The sequence below is a fragment of the Narcine bancroftii genome, chromosome 6, assembly GCF_036971445.1.
Source record: "Narcine bancroftii isolate sNarBan1 chromosome 6, sNarBan1.hap1, whole genome shotgun sequence".
Classification (NCBI taxonomy): domain Eukaryota; kingdom Metazoa; phylum Chordata; class Chondrichthyes; order Torpediniformes; family Narcinidae; genus Narcine; species Narcine bancroftii.
In genome coordinates this window covers 163,432,751-163,457,446 of record NC_091474.1, presented here as the reverse complement: position 1 = coordinate 163,457,446, position 24,696 = coordinate 163,432,751, and the positions used below count along the sequence as shown (strand labels likewise).

Sequence of the window (24,696 nt, the reverse complement as noted above, 5' to 3'; positions counted from 1 at the left end):
ATCACGACAAGCACATCTAGAGTCTCAGTTTAAACTTTCATCATATGGGCCCCAGTCTCTGTCTGATTATGTGGCTTCTGCTTCATCAGTGTCCTACAATAAATCTTCCATACAATCTATTGCACTAGATACCACACTTTTTAAATGATTTTATTAGTCTCTACTTTCACTTTATCCCATGCTTTGATCACAAAGTCATACAGCCCGGCCATTTGTGAATGATTTTCTGCCCTCGTCATTCACTTGTGAAAAGCACTATATTCTTGATGCACATGGTTGTCCAAGCAGACATCTAGAGGTTGCAATAGACATCAAACTACCTGGGATAAATAACTGCCATGCAAAAATTATTTCGTGCTAATTTACTTCTCAGTAAAATGGCTACGAAACATCCCAGACCAGCAAACTCCATTTCTTGCAGTTTTACACCACTTTCATGAAAATGTACAAAAATACCTGCTGTGAATTTTATTTTAGGTTTAAGTTTGTGCTTGAAGATTATCATGAGTCTTAACTTTGTCCCATCAGCCATGCATAATATCACCACCGTAAATCTGGTCCTTTCATGGCCTGTACTTCTGGTTTAGAGTTTTCACATCTTGACATTCCATTGTTTTATCGCCTATTATGTCTAAATTCATGAGGTTTTGTCTATGTTTCCAATATTTCCCAATGCAAACTGGTGTTTCTGCCAGTTATGTATAATAAACTGGTGTAAACATAACTTTATGATCAAGATCTTTTGGCAACTTTGTTTTTGTTCCCTATCAGATTTTTCCTCTTCCTGAAACTGTTGCACCAGCTTACTGTTGCTGCAAATTGTGAGACTTTGCCCACTTCAGAGCAAATGCTCTTATTTTATTTTGCACGACTATGCAGCAGTCTTGCTTCTGTTCACATACCCATACTGAGACACAATTTTCCCAACTCTGGCCAACAAAGGAGTCCTCTTTTCATCCAGCAGTTCTTCCTTAGTTATTTTCTTAAAGTATCTTTTTTTTCTCCAATCTCTTACCAATTTCTCACATTTCATATTTTCTTGCAGCAGTACAGTTGCTGGATTTCTTGGCCATTTCTATTACTATCACTCACTTCTTTCTTTCATCATTTTGTTGGAGGCTCCATAACAAACATCCTGAGACAATGCCCAACAGCTCAGTCAATTATTGGGGGGGGGGGGGGGGGTGGGGGGCGGGGAGGTCAACTTGTATGCCTGATATATGGTAAAACCATGAAAATGAAGCTGAAAATGGGGACCTGACTTATCTGAAGGTTGGCTTAAACACCAAAATATACAGTACTTATTTTTATATACAGTACTTTTTTTTTGCAATCTGAGCTTGACAGTGTGAACTGGCAGGTTTTGGAAACAAGTCCAATGATTATCCATTGAGATGGTGTAATAATGTTAATTTTTCTACTTGCCGTCTCAATATCCTGTCACTTAAAATATGAACAGGATTTTGAATATTCATCAAGAGCAGTGTTTAATCTCATGGAAACAATGCAATAAATCTCTAACAACAAATTACTGTACACAAACACCTTTCAGATATTTGATGTCAAATCTGGTTTTCAACTTTAATTTTGTAGGCAAAAATAAATGGAAAGAAAAAATACAATACCTTGGTGCATTTGTATTTCTTCAAAATTGATAATATGCTGAGCAATATGGATGTGTTACATTACAGAATTAAAAAGACCAAGCAAAAATGGTTTCAACAAAAAGCCTGCTGAATTCTCAACATCAATTAATTGGACACAAAAAAATTCTCATGGTGAGACAAAGGGAAGTAAAAAAATTTAGCTCACAAGTTGACTTTCTTTTTGGATCATGGTAGGGAAACAAAGTTTCAGATCTAGAGATAGGGAGAAAACATTTTTTAATTGACCATTTATAGGCTAATTAAACATTCACAATCAGAGTGAACACTCGTTCCAAAATACGCAAACCATTGACCTATTTAGCTATGTAGATGAAAAGGCAAAAAGTGTACCACATTTAAAATGTATGAAAAATGTTTGAGGCTACTGACTCAGATGGAGTCAAAGGATGGAGATGGAGCAAAAAGTGATCAGATAAGACTTTGACACAGAAGAGAATTAAAAGGTACAGAAATATCCAAATACTGACAATATATTTTCACAACTGCAACCACATGACAATGTAATTCAAATCAAATTTAAGTACTTGGACAGATGAGTTGGGACCATGCAATGTAATTAAGTAAATTTCTGCATCGTTCTTGAAGCACTCGTTTGATACTATTTATTTTTAAGATGATTTGTCAACCAACCCAAGTTTCTTACACAACCCAATCAAGTTCAGAAGTTAAGCTCAAATGCCATCAATTCAAACATGAGCAAAAATGTTTTAAGATTTGGGTCTTTAATTCAAATTCATACGACTTGACACATCTTTAAATCTTGCATGTTAGAGGGTTGAAGAACTCAACTATCCTCAGCCCCTCAAGAGAAAGATTTCAGTTCTTGATGATCAACACAAATCTCCATGGCCTTGGTCTGAATTGTCATTCTGCTGATAAATTAGCTTTTTCCTTGAAGGAAAGAGGGGAGGCCAAAATCCAACAACTGTACTCAGTACATCAGAAGCTGATGAATAACACAGAAAAGTCAATGTCTAGGCTCTTATCCAAATAACACTTGAAGCAACTTGGAATTCCCTCAAGTTTGTAACATAAATTTGTTCAATTTTAATTCACAAATCACGACAAAAAACAGATTAATTAATTGGTTCATGGAATTGAGCATTTTTTTTAAATTTTTTTAGCTTGTAGCTGGAAACACAATGTGGGATCAACTTGTTCTGGGGAGATGGAGAAATCCAGCAATCTTTTAGAATGGAAAGGAAATTACCTGCCCACAAACTTGAAAATTTAAGATCCATTTCCTTTATTACCAAGGGAATCCGATCCATGTTATCCTTATTCATGGCAACAATCCAATTCTAAGTCACTGAAAATCCACAAATTGCAGTCTCACGAATTCATAAATGCCAGTGTAATTGCTCTAATATCACAGAAACAATGCCATATATTTCACAAACTTAAAAATTTTAACTGGTAGTTCCCCAATACTGTACATCGCACCACCAAAATGACTAGCAGACTGAATCAGAAAATCTTGTACGCTTGCAGCCAACTTCAGTGATGATTTTTAAAAATCCCAATTACATTTTTCATAACTGTTCATTTTCTAACACGAGGAAGCAAATCAACTGGGCAGATGACAGAGAAAATGATTTAAGTTCCATTAAAAAAAATATGCAGCTTGTCTGTGCACATGCAAACACTATCTGCAGGAGGAACCTGTGAGGTCAATTCTTTTTCCTCCTGTCAATCCACTGAGTCGATTTCACCATCAGAAATCTTTCACCTGTCACAAGTAGCCTGTGAATTAAATTTCATACAAGTTGTACGCAAAACTGGAAAAGTAGATGTTTGACAATATGTTGTGTTCTGGTGAATACACTTGCGTTTTCACTTGATTTGAAATTCAGTCTTTAATTTTTGACTTGCCAGCATAATATGGGTAAATATGCAAGATCACAATACTACCTCAAGACTCAATAATGTAACAGTAAACATCCAGAAATTGACAGTTTTAGTAATATTAGATTGAATTTCCAGTGTTGGAATGGACTGCTAAATGAGATTTATTGTGTTGGTTGTTGCAAGGCTTACACATGATCCCAAAGAACTGTACATAAAAAGGCCAGGTATCACTATAATAGGCAAAAGCCTGTCAGTGTAAACAAAAAAACAGATTACATTGGTTACTTTGTATATTCCCCCATGTTCAGTGCTGGATAAAAAAGGCAAAAGCACTGCACAAAAAAAAGTGAAATAGAAGAAATAATCATATCAGCAGAACCCCCAAATGCAAACTTCGAAATTCATTGGCCAATCCTGCAAAACAGATGCACCTGCTGAAATATTTCACAACTGTTTAATCAGTAATCAAGACAAATGATCATATTAATGGGAAATAGCCTTTTAAAATATCATGAAACTGCACCAATTTCAATAAAGTCAAAAAAGTCTCTTCAGAAACCACCACCCAATGAGAAATTGAAAGGGACATCTAGAGGAAATAAAAGTGAAGTGCCTAAAACCACTTTTTTGGGCCACTTGAAAGATGCAGGTCTAATTGAAGACAATCTTCATTGGCTGAGAAAACACCAATTCCACAAGGCCAATCACAAGGCATGTATATTGCTGGGTAAATGTAATGTCCTGATATTGGCAGAGAATGTTTCTGGATATAGAGGTACTAATTGTCCTGAATAACTGAATATATAGATATAGATATAATATATATATCTATATATATATATATAGATATATAATATCTATATATATATTTTTAAAGTGGCCAACAACAAAAACTATACAATTAAAGGACAATAACATCACTAATAAAACAGCACAACATGCATAATTCTGATGGGAGTAGGATAAAACCAAGATAACTTGAAATAGTGATCAATACTGGAGGTCAACAGCAAAAATTGTGTCTTGACATTGGCAGCGATAATGGGTTTGTATTTCAGGATACAGTAAAACAGCCACATGAGAACTCGTCTTCTGCCTCAGCAGTCATTCTGTAATGCCCATTTTCAAGTAAGGCACAAGACAAAATTAAATCCCACCAAAAAAAAAAGCAGTCTATGAGCATCTCAAATTTCACTTTGTACAAATGTACAAATTAAAAAGTACATTATACATAAGAAAATCCCACTGTTGTACAAAAATTTGTTAATTCTAACTTTTATTCTTATACAATTTGATGAGGTGGAACCATTGTTACTTCAATAATCAATTTAACTATATAATACAACCAAATGTAGTGAGTTGAGCACACATTTAAAATGAGACCGAGTCACATACATGATTCTATACAGGTTTTCAAAGTTGTTTTTGTGAAGCAGGCAAGATGCAAGAACTAAGGTTAATGAGAATCTTGTTTTAATGGGAAAGGACATTTTAGATTGAATGCAGAAAGTACATTTCCTCAGGGATTGCTCAGCTGCAGCATTTCTTCAATCCTGTTCCACCACCTGCAGTGCTGATATCTACATTTTCCCTGTCAGGTTCCTTTACAGGAGTCTGGAAGTTAAAACATACATTTAAAGCAGACTTGTTTAAAAAAAAACGTGCAACATTAGAATCCAAATTTTGCACATCACTCAAAACTGGTAAAGGATGTCATTTTGATGAATTGGCATTTCATAGCCATGTTAAAATTCACTGATCATTTATCCAAATGTATGCCTTGGTTATGGAATTCCTTTCCAAAACTGAAATCTGTTCAAACTTTTAAGCTCACTTCATGAATGAACACTGCTTCCATGGAATCCATAGTCAAACTTAATCAAATACAGCCCTCAAAATGACTATCAAACTTATGCTGATCAAAATTGATCTGATTAAAATGAACAGATTTGGAAATGATGGAAAGCCTGTTCAATTTCTCTCAAGTGGCTCTAATTTCTTGCTTCAGTGTAACCAGTATAAAAAGATAAATTTTGATCTTGTGGAATTAGGCAACATAAAACATTTAATTAACATTTCAAATTTTCTTTGAGAGCAAGAACCTGGTTTAATGAATAAAAGATCAGTTTGCCAAACATCTCCATTCTGCAAATTGCAAAGACCATTTTACCTCACTGAAAAGATCGTCAGCCATATTGAACCATTGGTTCAATAGCATTCATGACAAGTTTTACATTCATGACAAACTTAAATGTGCAATCCCAACAAGGTTACTTTGAGTTTGAGTAAGATGCAAGTTCCAGTACAGTCAATATTGTGGGAAGGGCTGGCTTCCAAATCAAGATTTTAAAGCAGATATTAAAATACATTCTTTTCCAAATTTGCCAATTTCATTCCAGGCTAGTATAAATTCTGGGCATTGTGATATGTTAAATACTTAAAAAAAAGTTGAATTTCAAATTTAAAGACCTAAATGGAGAAATTATTGAATTTGCCACAGGTCACACACTTACTAGTTTGATAACTTTGGCAGTTTAGTTCTTTCCACTTTTAGTTGACTAAATTTAACAATCTTTCAAAATGACAGGCTCCCCAATTAGTTTTGGATTGCATTTTTTAACGTTACCTTTTGAAGTATGTCTTCTGCTAATGTGAGGAATGCTTTCTCAATGTTGATATTAGCTTTTGCACTCGTCTCAAAAAACCTAATCGCATGTTCTCTGGCAATCTAAAATGGAACACATATCCAAGTTACTCTGTTCATCAGAAAACATGCAACAAATTAAAAGGCTGTATTGCTTTTGTTAATAAATTACATTTCTTGCTGTATTTACACTTTATAAACAAAAATGATCACAACTAAAGAATGGTTCATTAGTTTTTAGTGAACTATTTTTTTAAAAAGTAAAATTTACCCAAAATACACAAAGTACTAATAACAAACAGCACATTTAATATTTGAATTTTGCTTCCACAAGCACGGTTAAGGACCATAATCCTGCCACAAGAATCAGTCCTGGAACCTCAGTAAAAATTATAGTGGGCAGTGAAGTCTGCTTCACAGAAGTGTGAACAGTTTAACCCTGATCAAGAAAGTACACATTCTCCAGTTTCTCCATATACTTCACTTAGAAATCTCCCTTCATTCAAATTTCTCCAAAGTGAATAAAAGTTATTAAATTTAGGGGCATGCCACTTAATGATGTGGGGTTAGACTGAGAATCCCTGCTTTCCTCAAAAAAGTTGAACAGAAGTGATAAAAAATTACTCTAAAGGTTACACAAATTAAAAGGAAGACATACAGAAGACACTAGCAATGCTCTACAAAAAACTGAGCAAGAAAAGGAACAAAGAAGAGAAAGGATCTTCTGTTTGAAAGGTAACATCCAGAGGAGAGAGGCCAGAAGGCAGGGTTTCCTCCAACAACGACTGAAGAAATTACTGCACCCAAAAAAACGAGGGAAATTTAAAAAGAAGATACAAGGACCCTGAGCTCCAGTGATCAAGAGGAGGACCTGGAAAAACAAAGGAAAGATCAAGAACAACCTACAATTGAGAAAAAAGCAGAAAAAATATCTTCTGGAGAAATGAAGCAATTTTCAGCTTTTGTTTGACAATCTATGGAAGTATTAACTAATGAAGAAAGGAAGAATCGTTGACACTAGTGGATGGTAAAATTAAAGGGAATGAATTTGAGATTCAAAATATCAAAGATCAAATGAAGAAAGTATAAACAGAGGCTGCTGCAATAAACGACCAGTTAATGCAAAAAATAGACATTTTGGAAAACTTTAGGAGACCGATTGTTGGACTTGAAGGTGATGAAGGTCAAGATGTGAAAATATTTTTGCAACAGTGGACACCAGAATCTTTGGGTCAGGATGAATTTCAATGCGATTTGGAGATACAGCGAGCCCATAGGACACGGAGACCTAAACCTCAGCCTGACCAAAGATCCCGTCCAATACTTGTCAGATTCCTTCAATATGAAGTAAGAGAGAAGATACTAGAGTTGGCAGCAAAGCAAACTAAAGAAAGAAGATCACCTTTGATTTATAATGGAAATAAGATTTTCTTTTATCCAGACATGTTTTAAATTCCGAAGAAAGAAAAGAGTTTAATCCGATTAAAGATGTGATTTGGAAAAAAGGCTATGACATTGTTTTGAGATATCCAGCTGTTTTGAAAGTATTCGTCCCAGGAAGGAGCAGTAATTTCTTTACTGAGCCTAATGAAGCAAACATGAATGCTGATTCTTTGCCTGCTAAAGAATAACAGGTGGTTGTTGATACTTGAATTAATTACACAACAGAAAGAATTTTGCTGTAACTGAGAGTACATTGTGTTTTGTGAGAGCAAGGTTTAACCTATAATGTGCGAGATCTATTATAGTTGATAAAATTAATGGATTATTAAATTTATTGGAAAGATTATAGTAGGGGATGGTATGGTACTTCGAGTGAGTTAATGGGGAATATGATGCTGACCACTGCGGAGTCATGGGCACTAATGTGATATCTTTTGCATCCCGCATAGATCAGGGAGTAGAGACACTTTAACATCACACCTCTGGGGGCTTTTTCTTTACTTTTTTCTTCTATTTTCTTTTCCCCATCTTTTGTTTTGTTTTCAGCCTGGACTGTTTATTTATGTAGTATGTTATATAAGGAGAGATGGGGTGAGTGGGGTGTGGGGAGGAGGGAGGGAGACACTGCTTTAATTTTGCTAAGGGCAGGGAAATTGTCTTTTATTAGTATTAATCATTTCATTCTAAAGCTAGAGAGGTTGTGTCATTAATAAATAAATTTTACCAATTAAAATATTGGATGTAATTACTGATAAAGTGGGGAGATATGTGATGGTAAATTGTAAAATTTATTCTGAATATTGGACTTTGATGAATATATATGCACTGAATATGGATGATGGAAAATTTATACGAGATGTTTTTATGCAATTAGCTAATGCAAAGGGAAAATAATTATGGGTGGAAATTTTAATTTTACTTTTGATTTTAAGTTGGATAGATCAGGTGGAATTATAGTTAAAAGCAAGGTAGTTAAAACCTTGAAGGATTTTATGAATGAAATGAAACTTGACAGTTGGAGGAAAAAGCACACTGATATTAGAGATTATTCATTTTATTCTTTTAGAGACAAGACATTCACATATAGATATGTTTTTAATCTCCTCTCAAATGCAAGCAAGAGTTCAAAATATTGAATATCAAGCAAGAATAGTGTCTGATCATTCACCTTTGGTTATGTCAATTTTATTGGATGAAGAGCAAAATACAAGTTATAGATGGAGGTTTAATACTGCATTGTTAAAAAGGCAAGATTTTTGTGAATTTATAAGACAGCAGAAATTTTTTTAAAGATATTAATGAACATTCTGTAACCATTAAGTTTGTGGTTTGGGACTCTATGAAGGCCAATTTCATTATTGAATACAGATTATAAAATTTTGTCTAAATTAATAGGTAATAGATTAGCTAAATGTTTATCTAAAGTGATTAATATTGACCAAACATGTTTTATCAAGAACAGAAGATCAGCTGACAATATTGCCAGATTTTTAAGTTTGTTAAATGTGGCACAGAAAGAAAAATACCACCAGTAGCTTTGGCTTTAGAAAAAGAATTTGACAGATTAGAATGGGACTAATTATTTAAAGTATGAAATGTTTTTGGAATTCCAAAAAATTTTATAAACTGGATAAGAGCATTATATAATTGCCCAAAGGCAAGAGTAATTACAAATAGACAAATATCGAAATCTTTTTTTGGAAAGATCATCGAGAAAAGATCGTTCATTATCTCCTTTTTCATTTGCGCTAGCAATTGAACTTTTTGCAGAGGTGATTAGAAGAGATAATGTGATTGAAGGTTTAAGATAAATGATAAAGAACATGAAATTAGCCTTTTTGAAGATGATGTAATAAGGGATCTTACAAATCCTGAAAGTTCATTAAAAAAACTAAATGTCTGATTGGCGGAGTATGGGTTATGAAGTTAACATTGATAAAAGTGAAGTGATGCCAATGAGTGAGACATATTACACTCAAGTTAAGAAAATGACCAAATTTAAATGGCAGAAGGAGGCAGTTAAATATCTAGGAATTAATATTGATAAGAATTTAAATAATTGAAATGAAATTATATACTTCTATTGAAGAAAATTAAAGAAGATTTAATAAGATGGCAGGTTTTGCAAATTTCTTTAATAGCAAGGATAAATTGTGTGAAAATTAATATTTTTCCTAGAATACCTATTTCAATCTTTACCAATTTTTGTAGCAATAATGTTTTATTCAAAATTTAAATAAAAGTGTTAGAAAATGTATTTGGCAAGACAAAATGCCTAGGATAGCATTGGAAAAGTTAACGTGGAAATATGAACCGGGGGGGGGGGGGGGGAGGGGGGAGGTGGATTACGAATGCCTAGTTTTTAAAAATTACTATAATGCAGATCAACTTAGATGTCTGTCCTCTTGTTAAAAGAGTGATGAAAAGACAGGATCAGCAGAAATTGAAATGAGTAAAATAGGAGAAAATAATTCTGAGCATATTTTGTATAAATGGCAAGAAGGATTGTTGTGAGACCAAATAGTAACACCAATTTTGAAACATACTTAAAGTATGGAATGGAATATATGTAGAAAGAGGAATGAAGAATTAACAATTGGCTAGAATGTTATTGAAGCAAAATCCTTTGATTCCTTTTAAGGTTAATAATGTTTATTTCAACATTTGGTTCAATTGTGAAATAAAAAGGATAATGGATTGTTTTTAAAGTTTTTTTTACTTTTGACCAATTGAAAATATAATATACCACATAATACCATTTTTTCTTATTATCAGCTTAAATCATATTTAAAAATAGTTAGGGATGAATTTTAGCCTACCTGAACAAAGTCAATTTTATCAAAAGATTTACTACTAATATATGTATAAAATTGCAAGAGACTATGCAGCAAAAGGATCTAATTAAATCTAAATTGAGTTCAGAAAGATTTAAATATACAAAATCAAGAAGTAGTATGGTCAAAATTATATTATGAAAGTCCAACTAATACAATTAATCTCAGGAACCAAACGTTACAATTTTATTTTTTTTTACATCAATTTATATTCCATATAAATTACATGCAATTAATTCAAATAGTTCTGATCAATATTTTAGATCTAATAAAGAAGGAACTTTTTTTTTAAAAGCATGCAGCTTGGCAGTGTGAAGAAGTAGAAAAATTTTGGGAAGATGTAAGTATTTTATTGGGATGAGTTATGAAGCTGAAAGTTTTGAAAGATCCCAAAATATTTTTATTAGGAAATATTTTTGATTTGAAGTTAGATATTTATCAGAAGATGTTTTTAAGTGTAACATGGAAATTAGACAATAATATGGGGTTGAATAAATGGCAAATGAATTACCAAATTGTATACCATTAGAGAAAATAATGTATAATTTATGGAAACAACCATAAAGAAAACTAAACCTTCCCTACCTCATAATCCTCCATACTGAAATGCCCCTATTGTTCCAGCTTCCACCACCATCCCTGGTAATGCATTCCAGGTGCCCACAACTCCTTGTGTAAAAAAAATTATCCTTGATATCTCTCTTAAACCTTCCTCCCTTCACCATAATATGGTGTTTGCTACTCCCACCTGTCAATCGATCTATATGTGTATGCATGTATTAATTTTTTTTAATATAAAAACACACTATACATAATATATATATATAGTAACAAATGACCATGTCCACCTTTTTGGAAATTTGGAAAAGGCCACCCTACTCCCACCCTGGGGAAAAGGTACTGACTGTCTACCTTTTCCATACCTCTCATAATCTTGTGGACCTCTACAAAGTCACCTATCAAAAATTTGATAAGATTTGGAAACCTTGTAGGGATTTTATTGCTACGACTTCATTCACAGCGTCCACCACTCCCGCTCTAACTCACCTTAGTTAATTTAAGGTTCAAGATTATTATGTAAATTTGAAATTTAACTAATCAATGAAGGATATATGATTGTCAGGCAGGCTTTCTTTCATCTTACTTTTTTGGGAAGGGAGGGGGAGAAAATATGAATTCTTTTTGCATCGTTGTATTTTATTACTTGTATTGATGCAAATGAAAAATATTATATAAAAAAGTTAAATTTAGGCTGATCAGGAGGCCAAAATTAGAGTGAACTGTAGAGAGAAAGGTGAAACCACACTTTTATAAAAGATTAATTTCAAGTTCAAAAAACTTCAATCGTGACTAATTGGACACATCTAGGAGAATTTTACACAATCAAGTTGAGGGAAGAATTAAGGTCAAGCAAAAGTATCTTAGTTTTCTGCAAATAAACTGGCAGGGTTTTCCGAAGAATGCAGTAGGAGCTTCAGTATTGAACCATGAAATGGAAGTGGAAATGCTACCCAAAAGAATATTTACAATAGTGCAGCATTCTTTTCAGAAGAATAAATGACTTACAGTACATTTTAGGGACAAGTTCACCAAGTTTTATTTGACAGCTAAGGAAAAGGATGACAGTTACCAAGATACAAATTAGAAGAAGGGACTGCACCATGTGTTTCATCTTTTAGTCCTGAGCAGAAAGAAATTTGATCAGGGATCAAGATCGAACTTTAACAGAGAGTAGAAGAAAAAGGTAATCAAGGCTTGAGACACCAGCTTGGATACAGTACTCGCCAAATTTTGTTTTACTGCTGTGGGAAACATGGTCAAGAAATCAGGACAAGAAATAATCTTCAGATAACCATGTGGCAAAAGGGGAGAAATATGAAAGTGTACATTTGTTGTAGGAGAGCTCTTGCTTCTTCGATCTTAAATCCTGGTTGTGTCCTGATATGTAAAACTTTCAGCTGCATAAAAAACAGCAGCATGTTCAAAGTTAGGAAAATCTCAAAAGCTCTTTGCATTGGAGCAGCACGACAGGAATGAAGCTCCCTGCACTAGAGAATAGCTTTTGACCGCAACAGACAAGAGTTTTGCTCATTTTGCCCGCAAAGGGGAAACAGCTGACACTCACATTAAAAACACAACTCAATTCCTCTCCAATTTCAATGCCAAAGAAAAACTAATTACTTATTCACAGATGACTCATTTAACATGAGGCCCCAAGAAGTGACATGCATCATAATGTTACAACACTCCCAGGATCTGGCACAAACTCCCATTCTCTGCTTCTCTGTCAAAATGTTTTAAGCAAACTATTCCATAGCTTGATCCACTGAGAAATCAGAGCTGTGAAAAAAAAAAGACCTGCCAAACCAAGGGGGAAGACATCCAAAAAGGATAAAACAGAACACAGAATTAGTGGCCGCCTCTACCAATTTCCAAAGGCCCAGACACTGTGCTGGCCGAAGTTTATCTGAGCCTTGCATCTGACAGTGACTGCACCAATAACACAACTGAATGTCAGGCCTCAAAAGCTGCCTCTGCAGACAGCCTGAGTCCATCACTTGAGACAGCAATGACACTCAAGAATGCCTGTTCCCAGCACAGTAGCATAAATTCAGAAAAGATGTTTTAAAGGAAATGCTACACATACCTACCAGTGTTCAAACCATAATCAGGTTCATTATAATGCATGAGCATTCTGTGGAATAGATCCAAGGCACCAGTCAAATACTACTTACTGTGCACAATAATTTATGGACAAGGTCAAAGAGAATGTAAAGTTATAATTTGCAAAGCTTCAAAATAATGGCTTTGAATTAAAATAATGTTGTGCCAACCCTTATAAACCAACTTTTAAAATTTTTAAAAAAATTTTTCACACTATGAACCATATTAATCAAAATACACACAAACATTTCCCTCTTGAATAAACAGTGGCATTTTCTCCCCATTTTTCCCCTTCTTTCCCTCCCTCCTTCCCACCCCCTCCCTACCCACTAAACATTCAACATATACAATACATTAAACCCATTAAACAATGTCATCACACAATTAAAATAAACAAGAAAATTGTGTCATCTACTTTTACACACTGGGTCAGTTCATTTCGTCTTCTTCTCATTCTATCATTTTAGGGGGTAGAAGTCCATGGTAGGCCCTCTCTGTTGTGTTCCATGTATGGTTCCCAAATTTTTTCAAATAATGTGACTTTATTTTTTAAATTATATGTTATTTTTTCCAATGGAATACATTTATTCATTTCCATGTATCATTTCTGTACTCTCAGGCTCTCTTCTGATTTCCAAATTGACATTATACATTTTTTTGCTACAGCTAAGGCTATCATAATAAATCTTTTTTGTGCTTCATCCAGTTTGAAGTCTAATTCTTTACTTCTTATATTACTTAGAAGATCGGTCTCTGGATTTTTTGGTATGTGGCTTTTTGTGATTTTATTTAATACCCGATTTAGATCTTCCCAAAACTTTTTCCACTTTCTCACATGTCCAAATTGCATGTACTGTGGTTCCCGATTCCTTCTTACAGCGAAAACAACTGTCTGATAATGTTGGATTCCATTTATTTAACTTTTGGGGTGTGATATATAGCCTGTGTAACCAATTATATTGTATCATGCGTACCCTCGTATTTATTATATTTCTCATCGTTCCAGAGCATAACTTTTCCCATATTTCATTTTTTATCTTTATGTTTAGATCTTTTTCCCACTTTTGTTTGGGTTTGTAGCTGATTTCATCATTTTCTTTCTCGCAGTTTGATGTACACGTTTGTTATAAATCTTTTTATTATCGTTGTTTCTGTAATCACATATTCAAAGCTGCTTCCTCCTTATAAACCAACTTCACGATCACTCTAACCCTTCTTTCCCACAGCTCACAACGCCACATTTTTCTTCCATCACTGTGCCTAATTGTTTTTATAATCTCCCTATTGCATCACCATCCATCCACCACCTTCTCTGGCAGTGCATTTCAGCCCTCCACACTAAAAACCCACCTCTGACCTATCTTTTAAAAAACGCCCGCTAGTATTGGGGAAAGCAGTGTCTCATTAATCTTGTATAAAAATCTTCCAAATAAACAAATTTGACCAAAAGGTGAAGCAGACTAATTGAAACAAGATGATCATTATCACATTGGGTATATTTATGCAGATCATGCTAATGCCCAGTGCGAATCCTCCTCAGTCCCCTTTCTTATTGTGTAGAAGTGTACAGAATGAACATAAAGGTGCAAAGGAAAATGACAAAAAATTAAATTACCTGTTCTCCTTTAGATTTCAGCACCACTCGTTTGTCTTCCATGTCACATTTGTTGCCTAGTAACATCCTCTCTACATCTTCATTTGCATGCTTAAAAAGATTTGATTTGTGTTATTAAGTGCTCTTTAAATGTAACCCCTTCTGATTTAAATCTTCATCTAATGAACATGAACTGTGTAACTCAAATACTGAAGTCATTTTAAAAAGGCACAGTCATTCGAAATGCTGGTAGATTTGCCATATGGCAATGAGCAAACAACATTAACATCAATATTTTCACATCTCTGAAGATTAACCCTCCAAAAAGCAACTCTGTTTTCTGTAGGAAGCTAGGAACAAATCAAGCAGTTATTTGTGCTTCAGAATTTTAGTGCGGTCACAGAATCTTGAGGGGGAAATTAAAAACAAATGAGTAAATTTTTTTTTAAAGTTACATTTACACATGCAACACTGTAACAGGCCCTTTGGCCCACAAGCCCATGCTGCTCAAATGCACCCAATTGACTGACACACCCAGTATGTTTTTAAAAGGAGGAAGCACCAGGAGGAAACCCATGTAGACATGGGGAGAACGTGCAAACTCCTTACAGACAACATGGGATCAGAACCCCCGTCCCAGTTGCTGGTTCTGTTACTGTGTTGCACTGACCACTAGGTTAACTGTGCCATCCCAAAATTGTCATTTCATAACTTGTACATCTTACAACTTCATGCATCGGAAATAAGAGTTGACCAAAGCAGAAATGTGCAAGTGATCAGACCTTATGCTATTTCAAAAGGTTCTTTTTATAATAAATGCAATAATACATTAAAAAATGGAATATGCATGATATACTTCAACTTTTGTCTGCTACGAGACAAACAAAGAGTTGCCATGAGGATTGCCTGGCATGCTTTACAATAAGAGAAAGAGAAGCTGTTGCTTAAAGGTGTCCAAGACAATCACCAAATTTTGAGATGTACTTCATAGCTGTATTAAAGAGGCAACCAAATTTAAGAACTGGATAAGAAATTATGTGAAGCTAAATACAAGGATACTTAATGTTCACAGTTCAATTTGGAGGCCACTGCCCAGATCAAGAGGCACCTGATTGATGTTCCTCAATTTCAACAAGTAGAAATTTGCTTCAAAAATAATGTGTTCAGTTGATTCAATATCCTGTATGTACTTGTGTAATAGCAGATACCACGCAAAAGGTCAACCCCTCCTTAAAATAGAGTATTTTCCATATTTCACGTGTAGGTCAACCCCCTATATTTTTTGCCCCGGCCTCCTGATGCCACAACAACAGACTCTCACCTGCCAGACCTCCCGATGCAGGTACTTACTGTGGTCAAAAGTAGGATGGGTGTAATAGTTGAGACCCTAAATTTTTACCCCAAAAATTAGTCCACAAGTTTGACTATTACATGTGCATACACGTCATGTACTTTTCAAATTATCAATCTGGGCAGCATCAAGACTGGATAAGAGAGTTTTCCAAAGGATAGATTCAACAAAACTCATGTCAAGGTCATCATTAAAACATTTCTTTCAACAGGTACTATCTCCAGATTAATTCTCAACAGGTACAAACATATTTAGCACGTCCTCTGATTTTCCACCACAATTGATTCTCAGTTTTCCAGCTTCCTTCAGCTTTTATGGATTTTATTTTCAAATCTGTCTGGTAAGAAAATAATATCCATCTTTTATTTACTGCACAAAGACTCTCAGATCAACATGTACACAACTATCCCAATATCAGAACCCGTGGAAAAAAATTTTGTCGCCTGCTGTCTTGTATTACCATGCCAGTTTTATATCTAATATGGTCACTTACTCTGAATGTACAGCCATTCTCAAACTTTTTTCAGCTATGGCTCCCCCCCCCTCGGACTCTGCTCAGTTTATGAACATTCTTCCCTATGAAGTTGTTAAGTTTTGGTCCAACTGACTACATTAAGATAACATTAAAATATTTATGTTTAGCGAGGTGAAAAGAAAACATGACTTCCAGTTCGGGGTGCTGTGGCCTCCAGGATGGCAGTAGGACCACTGCTAAGAATTGCTGATCTAAACTCTGGACTAGCTCACCATGTAGAATCTTCTTAGTGTACTGAATTTACTTGAGCATCAAAAACAGAGGTCATGTACGATTCCCTGCTGGTACACCACACTGACTAGTAATCTTTCACCACCACTATTCAGGCCCATGATACTCTCGAACATGGATTTCGAGTTCAGTAACCATGCAACAAAAAATAGAAATAAAACTATCAATGAGTATTTGAAATTCAACTTAAAACTAGCACAAGTTCAGGGTCTGCACAATGACCTCTGACCCCTCTAGACCACCTGCAAAGCATAAATATCCTTCTGATACATTTGTGGAAAAGCCAAGGATACCAGTGTCTCCATCCTCTCAAGTCAATATGCCTGCCAATTACATTGGTGGTTCTGATGTCTGGCTTTGTTAGTTTTGTTTCCTCCCATTTGTAATTAAGATAGACAAGTCCAAAACTGGATCTACAAGGAACGAAAATCACTTCAACCTAGTCAAACCATTAATGATTTTAAACAACTCTTACATCGCAACAAAACCTTCCATTTCTTAAAAAGACCTTTAAAATAATATGCATTTGAAGGAGCCATTGCATTTTCTAAATTTTATGCTTAATTGCGATATTTCTCACACATTAACTGAAAAATCACAACAACTTCAATGTGATTACCCCTAATTTGTTGAACAATTAAAGAACAAATTTTTAAAAAATTTTATTCATTCAACATACATACATACACACACATACATACATCAAGAATTAATATTATTCCATAGGAACATAATAAAATGTGAACAAATATATGCTGAAACTCTATGTATGAAAACTAAAATTCTAAAATTTAAAAACTAAAAGAAAACTAACTAAAGGTACTACAAAAAAAAATCCCCCTAAACTAATCCAAGTCCAAAATTAAAATATATATTTCATTATAAGATTATTACAAATAATTAAGTCGGATTGCATCAGTTCAGAGACCTCAAAAACATCATAAAATTGTTATACTTTTAAGGAAAACTTCACTGGTCAAGAAAAATTAATACAATCAGTTTTAATTTCATTATTTTAGCATATGGATCCCAAATTTGCAAAAATAAAGAATATTTATCCTTTAAATTATACATAATTTTTTCTAATGGAATATAACTTTGAATCTCAGCTTGCCATCTGCCCAATGTTAATGAAACATCAGATTTCCATGTTACAGTAACACATTTCCTTGCTATTACTAAAATCAACTAAAACTTTAATTGAGAATCTGAAAACAATTTAGGAGTAACACTTTCAAAATTTCCTAACAAAAGTAATTCAGAATTTTGAGTTCACTACCATTATGTGTTGTAAAAATTTACTTCTAAAACAATGATCTGATAAATCCGATCTCCAACTATTCAATTTCAGAGGACTAATATACAATTGATGTAAAAAAAATTATAATGAATTAATCTATATCATACATTAATATGTCACAACTTGTTTACACAAATTTTGGCAATCTTGTTGATCTATTATCGTGTACAAATCTCATTCCCAACTTTGTTTTGAATTAAAAACTACTTGGTATCTGTTCTTGTAATATCATATATGCAATTGAAATAAATTTTTAAATCATTCCATCAACCATAATTTGTTCCAAATTTGAAAGATGTTTTAAAATAACTTCTGATCCTAGTTTCGCTCTCAAAACAAGCCCTCAGTTGAAAATAACAAAATAATGTATTATGAGGTATATCATATTTGATCATTAATAAATCAAAAAAACATCCATCTATTATTATCATAACAATCCTCCAATTTAGAAATTCCCTTGATACCCTATGTTTAAAAAAGGATTATCTTTTGGGGAAAAAAAATCAATAAGGGATTAATTAGTGGCATTTTTAATGAAAGAATATTTCCATTCTTTTCTAATTTAACTTTATTCCAAATGCTTTAATATCAGAGCTTCCTTATCTATTACATTAAATTTGAAATCCCATTTATAAATAAACTCATCCGGTTTAACTTCTCCCATCTTATTTAATTCAATATCCACCCATGATGGTCTAATTTAAACAAACATTAAAAACTAAAAAACCTTAATTGTGCTACTCTGTAATAATTCTTAAAATTGAGACGTTGTAAGCCTCCTTGTTCATATTCCTATGTTCCTATGTTAATTTTTCTAATGACTTTCCCCCCATCTTCCCTTTCCAAAGAAATTTCCTAAGTTGCTTATTAAAATCTTGAAAATTTTTAAAGATATAGGTAAGTTTGAAAAAAATATTGGAGTCATGGAAAATTTTTCATCTTAATACAATTCATTCTCCCAATTAATGTAATCAGTAAACTTACCCTTTTCTTTGTCTTCCTCTATCTTTTTAAATATTTTAATATAATTAATTTAGAAACTTTGCAAATTATCATCAAAATCTAAATATTTAATTTCATTTGTCCATTTAAAACAAACTGCTTGTCTATATTGTGAATAGTTTCCTTTTACGAGTTCCATTACTTCACTTTTATCCCATTATATCCCAAAATTTTCCTATAGTCTAAGAAATGACTAAAGTCTTAGTAGTGATATTTGTAGTTGAGTTAAATAAACTAATACATTATCAGCAAATAAACTAATTTTAAGTTGTATTTGATTTATCTTAAATCCCTTTAATTGTTGGTCATCGAATTTTTTGTGCAAGTGGTTCTATAGCTAAAGTTAACAAAGCCGGTGATAAAGGACACACCTGCCTACTAGATTTATTTAATTTAAAAGATTGAGATAGCTCTCCATTCATAATCACTTTAGCTTTAGGACTTCAAACAAGGCCTTAACTCAATTTCGGAAATTTATACCAAAACCAAATTTACTTACCATCTTAAATAAAAAATCCCACTCAAACTTATCAAAAACTTTTTCCACATCTTAAGCTACAATAACACAAATCTTTTTCCTGAGCTTAATGAATTATATTTATTAACCTTACTATATTCTCTTAAGTTTGTCTATTTTTAATGTCTGATCAATATTTATTAAATCAGGAAGATATTCATTAATCCTATTCACTAATACTTCTGCTACAATTTTATAATCTACATTTAACAAAGATATAGGTCTATAAGAAGTAGGCTTTAATGGATCTCTATCTTTTTTAGGAATAACTACAATTATAGCCATGGAGAAAGTTTCTGGAAGACAATATTGTTTAGAAGCCTGTTCTATTACTTTCATAAACAATGTAATCAATAAATCTTAAAACTTTTTGTAAAATTCAACTGGAAACCCATCTTCACCCAGAGATTTATCATTTTGTAAACTAGTAAAAGCATCATAAATCTCCTGCTCAGTAAAAGGACTCTCTAATTGATCTAAACTTTGAGTAAAAGATGGTATTGATAATTGTGACAAATAATTATCTCTAGACTCTTCATCTTGTAATGATTCAGATGTATATAACTTCTCATAAAATTCCTTAAATACAACATTAATTCTTTGTGGCTTATACGTACGTCACTTCATCATTATCCTGCTGTATGGCATTATTCTAGAAGATCGTTCAGCTTTCAATTTCCAAGCCAAAACTTTGTGTTGCTCATAACATTTCTGCTTAGATCATAATATCATTTTCTCTATTCTATCTGTTAACATTGTATTATATTGTAATTTTTTTTATTTACTTGAGTTTTATATTTATCCTCACAGGGTAATTTTGAATGTCTTTTTCCAATAATATTGTCTCCTTTCCTAATTTGTCCATATCTTTCATATAATCTTAAATTTTGAAGAATAACATAATTTGGCCCCTTAGATAAGCTTTCAGTGTATCCCAAACAAACATTTTCAATTGAATGTAAATTAGTTTCACAAAACTGAACATGTTGTCTTATAAACAAATAAAAATCTGGTCTTTTCAATGATAAAGAATTCAATCTCCATCTGTAAGATATTGTTTTTCTGCAAATTCCATCTCAATTAGAAGAGGAGAATGGCCAAATAATAATCTAGGCTTATAATCCATAGCAATCACTCTTGATTGATTTCGAGTGGAAAGCAAAAAATAATTCTAGAATATGTATCAAACCTGCTAGAATAAAAAACAATCCCTATCCATTCTTCTCCATATATATGAATTTAAAATCTTTCATTAAAGATAACAATGTTTTAGCTGCCTTTGATTTCATTACATTTCTTCAAGATTTACCCAATACAGGTTCCAAACAAAAATTAAAATTACCCCCCACCAAAACATTTTCATGTACATTAACTAAATTAAAAAATGTATCCTGTATAAATTTTTGATTTTCTAAATCAGTGCATAGATATTCAATAAAGTACATTCTTCAGAAAATATTTGACAATTTACATTAAGATACCTTCCCATCCGATCTGTAATTACATCTTCAATTTTAACTGGTAAATTTAAAAAAAAATTACCACTCCCCTAGCTTGAGAATTAAATGTAGAGAAAGATATCTGACCGACCCAATCACTTTTCAATATTAAATGTTTACTTTCAGTTAAGTGAGTCTCTCGTTTTAAAAAAAAATCTACTCCCAATTTCTTGATAAACAATAATACCTTATTTGTTTTTATGGATCTGTTAATTTCATTAATATTAAAACACAATATCTTGACTGTCTTACCCAGTATTTTCCAAATTATTATCATACATTCCTGTCCAGGAAGAATTCCCATAAATTAAATTGGTCTGAGGTATCATCATCTACAATCTAAAAACACTGAACTTGTTCAAAATAAAAACATTCTAAACAAACAAATTGTTGATTACTATTATGCTGTTCTCACAAAATAAGATTTTTGCCTTGAAAATGAATGACGATGCATTTCCATTGAAAAATTCAGAACCTGTACCATCTTCTGCACATTTCTATTTTCTGATGTTGTCAATGTTAATGCAAAGCAAAACTGAAACAGAAATGTGGTCTGGTAACTCCAATGGTCCAGCAAGTTTTGAATCTGCTGCTGTTAGTACAAACTCCTTACAGAGTGGTATTCGAACCCTGGTCCCTGATCGTGACAGATACAACCTTAACAGCACCAATGATTGGGACTGGGGTTCAAGTCCTGCACTGACTGTAAGGAGTAATAATGTCCCGATCGCTGGTGTGTACGAAACACAACGCTAACCATGCTGCCCCACAGTATTATTTACTGTTAAGCTTTGTTGTTTTTTTGATATGTTTACATTGGATGTTCCCTTAGGGATCAATTTCTGTTTTACAGCATTTTCTGTGGGCAGGTCCTGGCCAGATTAAAGAGATTCAACCGATAGTATGAAGTGAAAAATCTTGCAGCTCAAAACTCCAACAAGTTTAAATGAGTTTTTTCAGCCAGTTTATTCATAAATTCCTGCACATCAAAACCTTACACTTTGGCACCTCACCATTCAATTTCAGCTTGAACTTTCAAGGCAGTGGGTGGAGGGTCAAAGTATCTCCTCAATTTGCAACCTATTTTGCCTCTGAATATTAAAATCATGCTTCTGTTTTGAATTTCACTTGCTTATTGTTTTACCTTTGCTGCAATCTGCCTTTTAAATGGTGTCAAACAATTTGGAATGGTAATGGACTCAGGAAAACTGTAATATAGTTCAAAGCACATCAAAAGTAATACTAATAGTGAATGCCAAAAGAAAAAACCTTCCAGCATAAAAATCATCTAGCTATTCTCTTGTTTCACTCCTCCCCAGCCATGCTACTACCCACTTTATTCCATGTACATTCTGAGACGCTGCAAACACAACTATCATTTGTCCCAAAATCTTAACCTTTTCCAAAATCTATTTGCCTTGGAATTTTTGCCAATTCTCATTACCCATATTGTTTCAAAAGCTTGAAATGTTTAATTGTCTTTTAATTGCCAGTTCGACTGAAATAAGATAAACAAAGGAAAGATTTGAAATCATTTTCCTCTGGTACTAACAAATCTGTACTGCCAACCACAACCAGCATATCATAATCCTGTTGAAGAAATGCACCAAGTTTTGTGCACTTTTTGTTTCCATGCAAGTTAAATCACAATTCCACACATCAATCCCAAAAATGAAATAATCTTTTTGCATCACCTGCCTAAAGTGGATTCTTTCATTGAATTCAGATACAGGTATATCCCATTTTATGAATACTCACTTTACGAAAATTTGTTTTTACAAAGAAACGTCTGCTTGCTAACCATAAGAAATATGAATGGTTTTTACTTTTACAAAAATAGCTTTCAATAGCAGTAAATGGCTCTTCACTCTACACTACTTAGGCTCACGAAAAATTTCATAGGAACACCTGTCTGCACTGAATCATTAACTAAAGATCTGTTTATTAGGTGTACTCCAATTCTAATGTTAACACCTCCCTCTTTATTGGGGAAGCTACCAAGATAAGACCCATTCCAGTGTGTGTGTGTGTGTGTGTGTGTGTGTGTGTGTGTGTGTGTGTGTGTGTGTGTGTGTGTGTGTGTGTGTGTGTGTGTGTGTGTGTGTGTGTCTCTTACACACACACACACACACACCTGCTTCCATCAGGCAGAAAAAGAAGAGCTTCTTTTCCGGTATCAAGACTTGAATGTCACTTCAGTGCCTTGTTGAAGAAACTTTCCCCATCATGGGTTTTGCAAATGATAACCTCTTCTTCCAGGTCACCAGAGTTCCTCTTGTTTCACTCATTTCAGGAGAAACACTCTAGCCTCTCTAGTCCTCTTGTAAGGACTAAAAAGGGTTTTTGAATAGGCTGAACTCAGAACACAAACCTGTCTTCAAAATGGGGTCTTTCAACAAGCCTGCCAGCTTGCCATTTTGCAGCCTCAACTGCCAATGTAGAACTGACCTGTCTGAAAAGAATCGTTTGTTCTTTTTTTCTCTCTCTGCTTGTAAAAGCCAGAACCCCATCCCAAGGCTCCAAACCTAATCCTTGAAAGATCTTTATCATCACCTGAACCTGGACTTCTCCATTTGCACCTGCTTTTGAAATTCCTTCCACAGCAGTTCCATTGTCTCTGCAAAGTCACAGAGCCTGAATGTCTGGCTTCAGCAAAGCTCTTGCATTTTAAATGGGACGTATAGATGTATCTGTGAAATGACCTACACTAAATCCCCCACGATCTCTTAAAAACATATTTATATATAATATATATATAATATAACAATCCATACCCCCAAACAAAACAACAAAGATACAATTAGGGCAGGATTAAACAGATGACCTCCAAACAGTTTGAGAAGATACCCATAATTCTCAACTCCTTTAATCAAATTAGCATATTTCAGCTTTGGCTTTATCCAAAGATTCATCTATCACAGCTTCCTGAAGGAGAAATTCAGCTTGGATCAACTGGACAAAAGAAATTACTTCAGATAACAAATAAATAAATAACAAATTTACAACTCCATTCTTACCTCATCTATATTCCTCAACCATTTGCTGATGTTCTCAAAACTTTTGGCATTTGTAATGTCATAGACTAGCATGATCCCCATTGCTCCTCTGTAGTAGGAGGTGGTGATGGTGTGAAATCGCTCCTGTCCTGCTGTATCCCTGTAAAATAAATTGAAATTCAGATCAAAGCTGAAATTTTGAGGGAGTATACCTTCAATTACTACAGAGTCGATATAATCTGCTCTTCCCTTTGAAGAAATTTAAAGAATCAACGCAAAAGAATGAGGTTCAATTCAAACATGAATATTGAAGAATCATTGTTTAAGGTCAAAACAAGGCCATTTGGCTCAAGCCCACAACAGCTTGAAGCAATCTATTCCAATTCCTTACCCTGGTCATTGCTTCAACGATTTTTTTTTTTGACATTTTTTTGACTTTTCCATTCTGAAGTGTTTCCCTATCTTCCGGTAGTGGCCGGTCACACAGGAATGACCAAAGCTCCAAATATCTGTATCACACTGCGAGTTTAAACAGAATACCTGAAGTGTGGTATTTAAGGAGGCTGGATGT

At 33.7% G+C, this 24,696-nt stretch overlaps 1 protein-coding gene across 2 annotated transcripts in view; it reads right to left on the bottom strand.

The window, feature by feature from the left end:
- Positions 1-3,508: 3,508 nt before the first annotated feature.
- The window catches only part of rab10 (RAB10, member RAS oncogene family), a 92,843-nt gene continuing 71,655 nt past the window's right edge, over positions 3,509-24,696 (bottom strand). For both annotated transcript variants that reach the window (XM_069886569.1, XM_069886567.1), the window contains exons 4-7: positions 24,147-24,285; positions 14,716-14,805; positions 6,142-6,243; positions 3,509-5,129 (exon numbers count right to left, since the gene is read on the bottom strand). In XM_069886569.1, the coding sequence (XP_069742670.1) occupies positions 5,046-5,129; positions 6,142-6,243; positions 14,716-14,805; positions 24,147-24,285 (415 nt within the window). In that variant the 3' untranslated portion in view covers positions 3,509-5,045. The remainder of the gene's footprint in view (positions 5,130-6,141; positions 6,244-14,715; positions 14,806-24,146; positions 24,286-24,696) is intronic.